The 13,926-nt window shown below is 47.3% G+C and overlaps 1 protein-coding gene across 5 annotated transcripts in view; it reads right to left on the bottom strand.

Moving 5' to 3' along the window:
* MCAM (melanoma cell adhesion molecule) overlaps positions 1-13,926 on the bottom strand; it is a 222,496-nt gene that overhangs the window by 54,775 nt on the left and 153,795 nt on the right. For all 5 annotated transcript variants that reach the window (XM_069614367.1, XM_069614368.1, XM_069614369.1 and 2 more), the window contains 2 exons: positions 12,107-12,329; positions 10,180-10,250 (listed from right to left, as the gene is read on the bottom strand). In XM_069614367.1, the coding sequence (XP_069470468.1) occupies positions 10,180-10,250; positions 12,107-12,329 (294 nt within the window). The remainder of the gene's footprint in view (positions 1-10,179; positions 10,251-12,106; positions 12,330-13,926) is intronic.

Here is a 13,926-nt window from a genome sequence, read left to right as displayed (position 1 = left end):
TTCAATTCGATTGGTTTCCGTCTTGGGGATGATTATTATTCTCCTTCTGTTATAAGGCAATTCCACTCACTCTGCTTTAGTTCCAGACATTTCTTGTTTCTACTGTGACAAGTTTCTCGGGTGATTGTGATATAAAGATTCCCCCTTGGTTTTCCCATTCCTCCTTGGGTCCCAGTTACCTTCCTCATCATTGGGGAACCTTTCTATGACTCTTGCAGGTCTTGTATCGTCTGGTGTGCTCTGTGTCCGCACCAGTGTCTTCACCTGGAGGTACTCGTTCTCCCTCTCCGCTTCGATGTGCCTCTTTGGGGAGCCGAGACACTGGTTGTGGCTTCCCTGCGGCGGTCTCTTTATACAGGCCTTCTGCTCACCACTCCGATTGCATGGTCACGCCACCACCGATTATCTGACTCTAGTCGGTTCTGCTTCTCGTCTCCTTTTTACTCCGAACTACCTGTGTTTTCATTGCTTGTCTCCTTTACTTTGGGATTTTGCGGGCTCCGCGTTCGGCTTGCTCTGCCTCCCGCTGGCGTTACGTTAGAAGTGGACCCGTCAGTGTACAATCCTCTTGTCTTGCTCTCTCTCAATCTCTCTCTCTCTCTCTCTCTCTCTCTCTCTCTATCGCGCTCACTCTCTTTCACTCACTCCCTCTCTGCGATTAAAGAGTACTCCTTTTAATCCACTCGTTACAGTGGGTTGATGATTCGCCTATAAAGAAATACTGCCTTTCTTCCTGAGGGCAGCATATTTTAACTTTCTCTTCCACCAAATCGTGATAATTGGAAGTATTTATTAGTTGAGTTAGTCCCATATATGCCATCATATGACTTCGTTCAGGGAGTTCCTCACAGGAACAGGAGTCCTTGGCCTCTAAGGGGGAGTCGCTCCCGATGAGGTCCCACTTGCCTCGACCCCTAGGGAGGGCGATGCGGAGCAGGTTCACATCCTTAGCCTCACATGGAGTGCGCCCCCTTGGGGAAAAGGGAAAAATGCCCTCAATTCATTACAATGGCCGTCTTAGGAAACTAGCCACCTTTAGTAGCCAAACAAGGTAAATGCGAATATGCATACTAAAAATATAGCAAAAATTGTAAAAAAAAGGTATCTGCTGCCACCAGCTGGTCTTTAGGCTCATTTAAAAGTAACCAAAAACCCAATAGGTAAGAGTCTCGTGTGACACCAAAGCATCCACATTGCACTGCATTCTAAGACGCTGTGTACAACGTTAAAAGGTCACCAAAGAAGGTAAAAAGTAGATGGACAAAAGGGAAACAGTTTCCCCACATTGACAGTCTGAAGGACTAGTCAGTTTCCCCAATGACAAGTGAGCAAAGGGCCAGGGGAGTACTTCTCTGTAAAAAGCCAGGACAGGTCAAAAACATAAGCAACAAGTTTGCGGGTCCATAGAATATGAGGGAAAGTTGCCTAAAAGTGAAATCTTTCATAAAAACCGGTTCTATGTGTTGAGACAAATATTTCTGCAGTGCCTTGTTTTGCAAGCATGCCGCTGAACAGGGACGAAGTCTTTCGTGAAGGACCTACCCATCCTAGCATCAGTAGTGAAGGAATTACCCTTCCAAGCATCAGTCATGAAGGAACTACCCCTCCAAGCATCAGTCATGAAGGACCTACCCATCCTAAGCATCAGTCATGAAGGACCTACCCATCCTAAGCATCAGTCATGAAGGACCTACCCATCCCAAGCATCAGTCGTGAAGGAACAACCCTTCGTAAAGAACCTACACTTCCAAGCATCAGTCGGGAAGGACCAAATCATCCTAAGCATCAGTCATGAAGGACCTACCCATCCTAAGCATTAGTCATGAAGGACCTACCCATCCTAAACATCAGTCATGAAGGACCTACCCATCCTAAGCATCAGTCATGAAGGACCTACCCATCCTAAGCATCAGTCATGAAGGACCTACCCATCCCAAGCATCAGTCGTGAAGGAACAACCCTTCGTAAAGAACCTACACTTCCAAGCATCAGTCGGGAAGGACCAAATCATCCTAAGCATCAGTCATGAAGGACCTACCCATCCTAAGCATTAGTCATGAAGGACCTACCCATCCTAAGCATCAGTCATGAAGGACCTACCCATCCTAAACATCAGTCATGAAGGACCCACCCGTCATAAACATCAGTCATGAAGGACCTACCCATCCTAAACATCAGTCATGAAGGACCTACCCGTCATAAACATCAGTCATGAAGGACCTACCCATCCTAAGCATCAGTCATGAAGGACCTACCCATCCTAAGCATCAGTAGTGAAGGAACTACTCTTCCAAGCATCATTAGTGAAGGAACTACTCTTCCAAGCATCAGTCATGAAGGAACTACCCTTCCAAGCATCAGTCATGAAGGAACTACCCTTCCAAGCATCAGTCGTGAAGGAACTACCCTTCCAAGCATCAGTCATGAATGACCTACCCCTCCAAGCATCAGTCATGAATGACCTACCCATCCTAAGCATCAGTCATGAAGGACCTCCCCATCCTAAGCATCAGTAGTGAAGGAACTACCCTTCCAAGCATCAGTCATGAAGGAACTAGCCTTCCAAGCATCAGTCATGAAGGACCTACCCATCCTAAGCATCAGTCGTGAAGGAACTACCCTTCCAAGCATCAGTCATGAAGGAACTACCCTTCCAAGCATCAGTCATGAAGGAACTACCCTTCCAAGCATCAGTCATAAATGACCTACCCGTCCTAAGCATCAGTCGTGAAGGAACTACCCATCCTAAGCATCAGTCATGAAGGACCTACCATCCAAGCATCAGTCATGAAGGACCTACATTTCCAAGCATCAGTTGCAAAGGAACTACCCTTCCACGCATCAGTTGCAAAGGAACTACCCTTCCACGCATCCGTTGCAAAGGAACTACCCTTCCATGCATCAGTTGTGAAGGAACTACCCTTCGTAAAGAACCTACCTTTCCTAGCATCAGTTGTGAAGTGCCTACCCATCCTAAGCATCAGTCATGAAGGATCTACCCTTCCAAGCATCCGTTGTGAAGGAACTACCCATCAGTCTAAGATCACTTCTGTAAAGGAAATCAAATTCTCTGTTAATATGAGCTTACACTTTCAATTAATATATACCGGTAATCATGGAATGATATTGTGAGAGGTTACCTCTTGGCCTTTGGGACTCTTTCGTGCATTATGAACACCACTTAACCATTTCTATTTAGGTGCCAAGTGAATAAAACGTGTCTGCTCTCTCTCATGCCAGGGTCCATCCAACGCGTTCTGGCGAATACAGAAAAACAGACGCAGACCAGCACCAAGTTACTATGGAGGCGGCTTTTGCCTGGTAGACACGTATTGCGTCTATCAAAAGGTCTCGCACTGCTCGCTTCCGGTCTTGCAAGTATGTGCAGTTGTGCGAGCAGCCATTTTAAATGGGCAAGGGTCCTCTGTCAGCTCGGCCGCTGTGCTGAAGGGGAGCGCAGACATGTGACGACGTTAGTCTGCCTTAGATCTGTCTGTTTGTAAGCCTCTTCCTGACGTTATCATCGATGCACACCTCATGTGCCCATTTCTATGTATACAGCCAAATAAAACAGATCAGTGCCCATTCTTAGATTCACTTTCAGTTTTACTTATATTGTACCAAAACATTGGACCCAGATGTCTGTTGCAGGTTCTAGACTGGCAGGTTTGAAAAAATGTATTTCTGCAGTGCTCAGCCATTGTCGGTTCATGTTGATGTGGGCATGAAGGTTCGGTTTAAATTGCATTGAAAACTTAAGTCTGATCTGTGGTTATGTCCTTGCATGCAAACGTGCAGCAAGTGGTTTATCAGGGCCCCGATTCCCCGGCCCCCCAACATCATCATGTTCAGAAATGCCTTGCCGCATTTTTGCCATTGGATAAAAGGTCGCAAGAGGTTCGGATTATGCAAATTACGTTGATGCTCAGTATGTGTCGTCATAGTCAATTTCTTGCCGCACCATTTCCACATTTGTGATGTTCAGCTAGGCCGGGCTGACGTGACGTAGCGCTGGTGACGGAGCGTGAGGTTTTAACCAAGACCAGGGGTGTTGCTAGGTCTGGAAAACATCAGGGGCTAAGCTAATGTAGGGACTGGCGGCACTCGGTAGCATTTTGGTTGTAGCACCTAATCTTCTATCTGGGGCTACAACCAAAAGACTATAGCCCCCTTAGCCCTCATTAGCAACATCTCTGACCAAGACCTGCTTCCGGCTCCATAGAACCCGGCGCTTATTCTGCTTGAATGCGTAAAGCTGCACTATGCTCCAGGTTCCCACTCTGCTTCATGAGATGAGAATTACTGTTGAGTAACAGTTTTCGTGTATTGCTGCGTGGGCGAAAAATTGGCAGAAACACAATCCTATTTTTTTTGCTCCATCTTTCTTTTTCTGGCAGTGCTGCTCTCAGTTCATTACCTCTCTTTCTGGCCCCATTATCCAATTTTATGTGATAAGCCTCATAATTTGCGTCGACATGAAATCTCACGAACATGGTGTTCAATATCTTTGCCCGGGTAGTATAGCTCAGTGGCAACGTGCTTCACTTGCAACGCAGAGCAATACCGGTTCCCGGGTCTGCGCTTAGAAACTTCTTCGCTATAAAGCGTGTTCTAAAAAATAAACACAATCATAATCTTCCTTTACCACAATTTCCTTGAATTTAGAGGAATTGCTTGTAATATTTGTTTAGCCCTCTGTGACGAATTGAGGGAATTTGTCTCTTCCTCCCAAGTGGGAAGCCCCTTCCTATGAGGCTAGGGAGATGAGCCCGCTTCGCAACACACTCTCTAGGGGGTTGAGGCAAGTGGTTCCTCACCGGGAGACTCCCCCTTGGGGGACATGAACTCGCATTCCCGTGAGGAACTCTCTACAGTTGCACACACCATGGCTCCACAATAACAATGGCCCTTGTTTATCAAGACTGGGACAAAGGCACTCAGAGATACCAGTATCTTATTGGAAATAAACATGTCCCCGAAGTGCAAACATGCAATCAACTGAGACAAATACGTTAAATAACGTACCCTGGAGAGATATGAACGCATACAAACTAGAGAGGGCCCCACACTGTGAGAGACTGGGAGGAAGCGGAGTACACCTCAAAGAGGAGAACCACAAACTCGTTCGAAGAGAGAAGCTGGAACGTCCAGGCACCACACTGGCACGAGAGAGCACACGGGCAGGAGCCTGGTTCCAAAGGGTGAGACATCAAAGTCACGGTGCAGCCTCGACCCAGGAATGCATCAGGGCCAGAGGTCGAAGTGGGCAGGAGCGGATGGGAGCAGTTTTAAGTTTCACTGTTCCTATACTTTTTATTTTAAAAAGCAAACGTTCTGGAATTGTTTCGTTTTAAAATAAACGTGTAGGAAGAAGTTGAAGCTTGCACTTCAGTGCATTGCACTGAAAATTCCCTTAAATAGTAGGTGTGTTTGTTTGGGGGTTTGGATTGTGTGTGGGAGGGGGAACAGTGATGGGGTTTGTGTAGAGCAGGGGCAGACCAGCAGGGAACATAGTTCCACTACTTCTTTTCGTACACTTTGACCACTGATCAGGGCAGGAGCCCAGTACGAGAGGGGGAGACGAGAAAGCCACAGCTCGGGAGCCCGAGATGAGAAACTGGGAAACCAAAGTCAACAGCAACCCCAGTAACTTCGAAGCTGACAAACTAAACACGTTCCGATGCTCGATTAGAGTCCACCAAGGAACAAGGCTCGCAAGGACGTTCCACCCTCGTAAAAGAAGGGAAAGGGGATAACAGGAGAGCAAAGAGATTATATCGTGCAGCTCACCCGTCCAAGTAGAAATTCAGAGGGAAACCTATCCTTATACAAGCTGAACTTACATTATTGTTACATGAGAAACAGCAACAAAGAATACATATCCTGCAAAAGAAGCCAAAAAGTGGACCCCAAGGAGAAGGAGAGAATACAAAACAAAACAGAAGATTTACAGAGCCTAATAAAGGAAGTCACAAGAGACTGAGAAGTTCATATCCATAAACCACTCTACAGACTGGTATTCAAATACCCTCAAGCAGAAGGGAGTAATTCTCTGAATTACTGTCAGTTTTCTTAGCGGTAGGGTCAGTTAGGGTGGTTTAGCCTAGGGACTATTTGTTTTGGACATTCACGACTGACTGGCAAGCACCTTAGTTAGAAATATAGGAGGGGATCACCCATAGCAATGGGGAAGTTAGGCTCTATCCTTTATTAAAGCTTCAGATCATGTCCACAAAGTGCCTGTGTTCTCCTTCTGACTCGCCAGACCTCGCGAGTGGTGACATAATATGGTAATATCAGAGGGTTTCCAATCCAGCTCTGGGTAGAGGCCACCATTGCTCGTTCGGATGGAAAGATCTAGAAGGGAACTAGGATTAAGAAGCCCCTCCCATTTAAAATGGCCACACTCCATTTAGATGCCAGGCGAGACAAAGAACCGACCGCTTCCATCAAGTGAAAGAAAACCACCCTACCACTTGTACACAGGACTCCTATCTGGACATATGTGTCTATGCAGGGGTGCAGAGTACGTCAAAGTCCCCACATGTCACAATGGGGCTTTTTTTGCCAGCGGGAAAAGCAAAAGTCTACGCCCCTGTGCCTATGCCCTCCACATAGACCACCTTAAAACAGACAATCACACAGGACCTGAGTACTTCCAAACTACACGCATCGACCCAGTAGCAAAACTATCTTGCATTTTCCCCTCTGTACACTAAACTCCCCCATTCCCCTTGCATATCAGCCCGAGGATTGGGAGCACTGTGCGGTATCAATCTCCGCCACATAACATATTAACATAGTGCTGGTTTAGTGTGGGGATATAGTTAAAGACATGTTTAGGGAAGTTGGTGAATTGTCGGGACATAAATTTAATTGGGATAAAAGTGAGATTTTTCCATTGTCTAGAACGTGTGATGTTACCATTTTGCGCTCATGGAATTTTAAGTGGTCACCAGGGGGGATTACATATTTAGGAATACATGTTATTGGAGATTTGAGTAAATTATTACAACATAATTTGGACCATGTAACTACAAACATGTCGTTATTGATAAAGAGGTGGGAGAGGTTGACGTTGACTTTATGGGCAAAAGTTAATGCGACAAAAATGGTCCTCTTGCCTAAACTCTTGTATGTTATTCAATCCATCCCTTTATTGATATATAAAAAGCAATTGGTAAAAATTGATAAAATCTTCCAATCCTTTTTATGGGGTCCTGGTAAAAAAACTTGTGTTCCAAAGTACAAACTGATGCAAAGTGTTGAAGATGGGGGATTTGGATATCCAGATTTAATGAAATATTATCGAGCATTTCTACTTAAAAAAGGTTCATATTACTTTAGGGAAATAAATGTAAAGGAACTGATTTGGTTACGTATGGAAAGGGAAATGTGTGCACCATATGGACTAGGGAACATTTATAGTATGGATAAATTGCCAAATAAACGTTTAAAACTGATACCGGTGGTGGCAACTAGACGGCGATAGGGTCGTGGTTTAGAGAAAATGGGCAGGGCTATGGCTTTAGCCTGGACGCTTCTATATGGTATAATGAAACTTTGCAAATAAATAATAAATGTCTTAATTGGATAAATAAGGGAATTCTGAGCCTGGGAGATGTAATGGAGGGAGACCAATTGTTGAGTTTTGAGGAATTGCAGTGTAGATATGGTTTAAGTCAGAGAGGAATTAATAGATACTTGGCTTTAGCTTCCATGATTAAATTGAGGATAGATATAGCTGGTGGTTCTGTTGGGAAAAAACCAGAGATTAGCAAATTGTCGGAAGGCCAAGAATATTGTGTGCGGACTTATATACAGTTTGCCTATTGAAAATAATCTTCAATTAGCATGGGCTACATTGAAAGAACATTGGTCACATGATGTTGGTAGGGTTATTTCTGAGATGATTGGAGAGACATTCTGAGGGTGAATTTGAACTTGGGTGCGGACATGGGTTTGCGTTTGATTAGAATGAAATTTGTAGGAAGGCTATATTGGACACCGGTTAGGATGTTTAAATTGGGGCTTCAATACAATGATTTATGCTGGTGTAGTGATATTGGTAGAGTCACTCTTCTACATTTACTATGGGAATGTCCGAGAGTGCAATTGTTTTGGAGAGATGTCCTAGATAGGATTGATTTAATTTTTGGAGTAACCCCTTGCGACATGCTCAACAAGCAAGGATTTATAGAAGGGGACACACAAAACTAAACTAGGGTTGGAGAGGAGGCGTTGTCTAACCTTGATCGAAGTAATATAAAAACCTAAACATCTACATTACTTACCCACTACCCCCTCCCCACCAAAACGTATTGTTCTTGTATAGGCTTACAACTGAGAAAGAACTGCCCCAAAGCAAAGCACAGCAATTGCAACACTATGTAAAATAATCTGTCAAAATCTACAATCCTGACGAAGGCCATTGTTAAAACAAGGAGCATAACTTTTCTCCCTTACGCCGAAACACATTGGGTCGGCTTCTGGTTTGCTCTATGGTTAACAGAAGTAAAACGAAGTGCAAAGCCCAGGAGTGGAGTGGGGTGTCCTACATTTCATGGAGTCGTATGGCAATGCTTCCACCCCAGTAGAAGGCAGTCAGTGATCTAGAATCCTGTAAGGGCGTGATCCAGCCATCCATGCCAGGCAGTGCTGCAACACATGAGGCTGATTCTAGCAGTACCCTGACAGTACTGCAGGGCAGCAGCAATGCAAGCTTCCTCTTTCCTCTACCCCAGTCAGTGCCACAAGCAACCAAACGGTGTCCAGTCAGTGCTACAGAACTCCAGAAGCACAGGTATCCCTTCCAGCGTACCCTAGCCTTACTACATGAACCCAGTGGCATCTAATCAGTGCTACAGCACTCCAGAAGCACAGCGACCCTCCCAGTGTACCATAGCCTTACTACAGGAACCCAATAGTGTCCAATCAGTGCTACAGAACTCCAGAAGCACAGGCATCCCTCCCAGCGCACCCTAGCCTTACTACAGGAACCCAATAGTGTGTCTAATCAGTGCTACAGCACTCCAGAAGCACAGGCATCCCTCCCAGCGTACCCTAGCCTTACTACAGGAACCCAATAGTGTGTCCAATCAGTGCTATAGAACTCTAGCAGCACAGGCATCCCTCCCAGCGCACCCTAGCCTTACTAAGGAACCCAATAGTGTCCAATCAGTGCTATAGAACTCCAGAAGCACAGGCATCCCTTCCAGCGTACCCTAGCCTTACTACAGGAACCCAATGGCGTCTAATCAGTGCTACAGCACTCCAGAAGCACAGGCATCCCTCCCAGCGTACCCTAGCCTTACTACAGGAACCCAATAGTGTGTCCAATCAGTGCTACAGAACTCCAGAAGCACAGGCATCCCTCCCAGCGTACCCTAGCCTTACTACAGGAACCCAATGGCGTCTAATCAGTGCTACAGCACTCCAGAAGCACAGGCACCCTACCCTCCCAGTGTACCCTAGCCTTACTACAGGAACCCAATAGTGTCCAGTCAGTGCTATAGAACACTAGCAGCACATGGCTCTTTCTAGCAGTGCCACGACAGTACTACACAAACCCAATAGTGTCCAGCCAGTGCTACAGCACTCCAGAAGCACATGCATCCCTCCCAGAGTACCCTAGCCTTACTACAGGAGCCCAATAGTGTCCAATTAGTGCTACAGCACTCCAGAAGCACAGGCATCCCTCCCAGCGTACCCTACCCTTACAGCAGGAACCCAGCCAGTGCTACAGAACTCTTGGAGCACACACACCTTTCTAGCAGCGCCTTGTCAGTACTACAGGATGGAAGTACAGAGTAATTCCTCTGGGAGTGCCCGGTGAGTGCTGTAGGAACACAACAGGGTCCAGCCCATTCCATCACTCCTTAATGGTGCACACCTCATCCAGCATTGCCCAGCCAATGTTTCTGGATTATTGCGGTATGAGATTTCTTGAATACTGGAGCTCCCTCCAGCAGTGAAAGCAGCCCCTAAGCAATGCCCGGTCACTACCCATAGTATGAGGCACCTCCCAGCGCTGCCCCTGGGGCACCAATATGCCAGTAGTGTGATTATGGTCTGGTTGCAAGACCCGAGTAGGGTCAGACCCCCCACCCCCCTGTAGCTCCCTGGCCATACTGCAAGCCCCAGCAGTCTGAGCCTCCCAGAATCATCATATACCTTTACCTTTTCTGGGGTTTCACTTGTGACGAGAATGCCATCACTGCTTGCCTTTATCACCGGCAGCTCTGGTGCCCCTAAAAAAACAGAAAAGCTCAAGGTTACGACAGCAATCAAAGATCATTGGGCGGCAGAGATTATAAAAGTACAGAGACAGCTGCCGGAGAGAGCCAGGAAAAGGGGTTTTACAAGAGCCAACTACAGGCAGGAAGGGACATTTAGAAGAAGAGAAAAAAGAAACAGAAGAACAAAGGAAATGGGAGGGCGATGGAAAAGCCGCAAGCAAGGAAAGGGAGGCATGGGGACTGCATGCAAGAAAGGAAGGCCAGTGGGGCGCAAAGAAGATGGGCTGAAGCAGGGAAGAGAGGGGTGCAGGGAAGGAATGGTGGGGGTGGAGGGAAGGAGAGGTGGAGGGTAGGAGAGGTAGAGTGGGAATGAAGAAAGGAGGACGGGAATCCAACACCAACAAGGTAAAAACATGGAAAGACACAAAAAGCAAACACATGGACAGGTTAAGAGAAAGATCAAGATGCAGAAAACCAGATTCAGAGATGGTAGCAACAGAAAGTGAAGGGGAGCAGTTCGTTACAGGAATTGCCCATTTTGAGCACAAAGCTCCCTTCCTAGGACATTTCCAGAGTCTGCCCTGAGGAAGGCTCCACAGAAGAGGCTGAGATGGGTGTGGCTCACCTCGTGCCTCACTGCCTTTGGCTCCCAAAAGCAAGGCTGGCTCTTGAACCTTCGTGGCTCAGAATGGGCAAGGGCGGCACTTGAAGCTGGGCCCCGGCAGGCTCCGAAATTTCGTTTTGAGGCGGGGCCCTGCCGGGGCCCACTAATCTCCCCGGGCAGCCCCGGCCCCTACACGAAAAGGCATTTTTTTCTACAGCCTGAAGCTCTCGCTCGTGTGCGAGAGCTTCAGGCTTCAGAAAAAAATGCCTTTCAGCTAGAATGGTGGCGCCGCACCTGCGAGGCATCCATTTAATCAAGGGATGCACGTGGGCCGGCGCCACGATTATGGAGAAACGTGAGGCCGCTGTAAGCAGAGGCCTTGCTTTCTAAATACTGAAGCTCCCGCGGATTCGCGAGAGTTTCAGTCTTTAGGAAAAAGGCCTCTGCTTGCAGTGGCCTCACCCTTTCAGCCTTAATGGTGACACGCTGCCCCTCCCCAGCTGGCGAGGGGCAGCACCACCATTAAGGCTGAATAGGCGAGGCGCTGTCCCCTGCCAGGCAAGCCTATACAAAATAAATGCAGAGATCAGCACCCTCTCCCCATAGGGGAGAGGGTGCTAATCTCTACAAAAGGCTGCCTGGCAGGGGTGCCAGTAGCCCATTGAGCCGGGGCTCGTCAAGGGGGCGTGGCCTAACGGCCCATCAAAACCCCGCTGTTAGGCCACGCCCCCTCGATGGGCCCCGGCTCGATTTGTAGTGCCACTTAAGGCACTGGCTATATTACATATGAGACGCAAAGTTCCTCGTGCGCACGGCCAGAGGCCTTCCATTCATTATACCGCTCTTCAGAACCAGCGTCTACCACTAGAGGGAGAACGCAGCAAAGTGGCGGCACTCGGCAGTAAAGGAGGCTGTGATTGGGTGGCTTCACTGCGGACTTTGGAAGCAGGAGGATGGAACTTTTCAACTGGTTATAGATTCTCTGTGCTCAGACAACATACCCCGGGTTACCTGGCGGTTACTCAGTTCACTTCCAATGACAAAAATAATGACGCTCATAAAATGATCGATAAATAACTGGACATTTATAAAAAGAAAAAAGAAATATAGAGAAAAGGGCTGGGCCTCACAGGGGGTCCTTTCAGAACATGGCAGAGGAGTAAGGGGAAGCTCAGCCCCACCACCCCCCTGTATTGTGGCAGTCCTAACCCCGGTACACAGTACACCCCCAGCCATCATCCGATGGCCCCCACAGGTAACTTACTGTACACGTGCAGCTCAGCCCGGCCCTCAGCAAAGCCAGCCATCCCTGCCCCGATCTGGCAGACGAAGGGGCGTTCGTCCTGCAGAGTCACGTCACGGATGACCAGCGTGAAGTCCGGCAGCACGCTGATCCGCTCCTTGTAGTCGGTGTCCAGCAGGGATGGGCTGTTGGGGTCCCTGTCCGGGCCCATGTACGACATCTGCGTTCGCACATCCTTCTCCAGCTAAGAAGGAAGGAGAGTGAAGTTACCACCATCTTGCGGTGCAATTCCCACCACTCACTCATGTTGTGTTAATGTGCATACTACAGGAGCCCAATAGTGTCCAATTAGTGCTAAGGGGGTGGGGAACACAGGGGTAATGCTTTTCTACTGGAGGTTCCTCCCATAGATTCCTCATTTTAGATATGTACATATCCCACTTTGCAGTCTTGGAAAAATGATCAACAGCAGAGGACGCTGTGCGGCATCAAGTCGATGCCCGTCAAAAGCTTACCATTCACGTGCCCGACGGGACATATAAATAGCACGCACTGCGCCAGTTGTCTCAGTTCTTAGTTGTTCCCCCTTTCTGCACAGCCGACTTGAGGATTATATAACCTGAATGGGCGTTGAAAGAGAACTATATTAAAAAATAAATTCACCCAAAGTCAGAGGTAGGCTGGTAGGGCAATCAGGAATCTATGGGAGGAACATCCACTAGAAAGAACAATTACCTGGGGCAAGTAATGTGTTCTTCTAATGGATTGTGTCCTCCCACAGATTATTCACCTTAGACAGACTTCCATAGTAGTTTTGTAGATGGAGGTGGGAGAATTGGAATTTTTGTGTGATGTTGCGATTATGGATTGATATTGTGCAGAACTGCTCTTCCAAATCGAGCATCCTGACCAGACAGTGACCAAGCAGTAATGCTTTGAGAAAGTGAGGACCAAGTTGCAGAATTGCAAATGTCCTGCACTGTAACACCTCTTTGGAGAGATGCTTGCCACTCCCCTGGTGGAATGGGCTCTTAGGTTCTCAGGGACATCTTTGCCCGCAATGGAGTAGCACTCCGAAATGCATAGGAAGATCCAACGTGATAAAGTTTGTTTGGTCAAGGCTTGGCCTAGCCTATGGCCAGTATAACCTAACCAATAAACAGTTGGCCATCTTGTCTGACATTTACCATCCTAGAAATGTAGAAGCTAAGAGCCCTTTTAGGGTCAAGCCTGTGTAACTTCTCTTCATCCTTAGAAGCATGAGGAGGTAGGTAAAAAGCTGGTAATCTTCTGTGTCAGATGGAACTCAGACACCACCTTGGGAAGGAAGGGGGACGAACCCTCAGAACTATCTTCTGCTTGGACAATAGAGCGAATGGTAGCTTGCATGACAAAGCTTGTAGCTCAGTCACTCTGCGAGCAGACGTAATGGCTACCAAAAAGGTGGGATAATACCCAGAGAGAACAAGAATGGAGAGGTTCAAATGGAGCGCCCTGTTAAAAGAAGTTAGTACCAGATTCAAATCCCAGGACGGGACAAGAAAAAGAACCCATGGGAAGGTATGTGTTGGTCCTTTGAGGAATTGAACGACAATCAGTATCTTAAAGTAAGCCTTGCTCTTGCGTGCATTTAAAAATGAATATTGCCGCGAGGTATCCCTTGACGGCAGCGACCTGCAGCCCCGATGGGCCAGGTGCAGCAGGAATTAAAGCACTGCAGGTGTATTTCTAGTGGAAGAATCTATATCTTTAGCTCTACGCCAGCTGCAAAACATGTTCCAATGGCAGAAGTACAGTGCTTTTGTTGCTGATTTTTCAGGGCAAAAGCAACACCTCCATCA

The sequence above is a fragment of the Ambystoma mexicanum genome, chromosome 9 (assembly GCF_040938575.1).
Source record: "Ambystoma mexicanum isolate Mex_15411 chromosome 9, UKY_AmexF1_1, whole genome shotgun sequence".
NCBI classification, from domain to species: domain Eukaryota; kingdom Metazoa; phylum Chordata; class Amphibia; order Caudata; family Ambystomatidae; genus Ambystoma; species Ambystoma mexicanum.
This window is presented reverse-complemented; position numbering and strand designations above follow the sequence as displayed.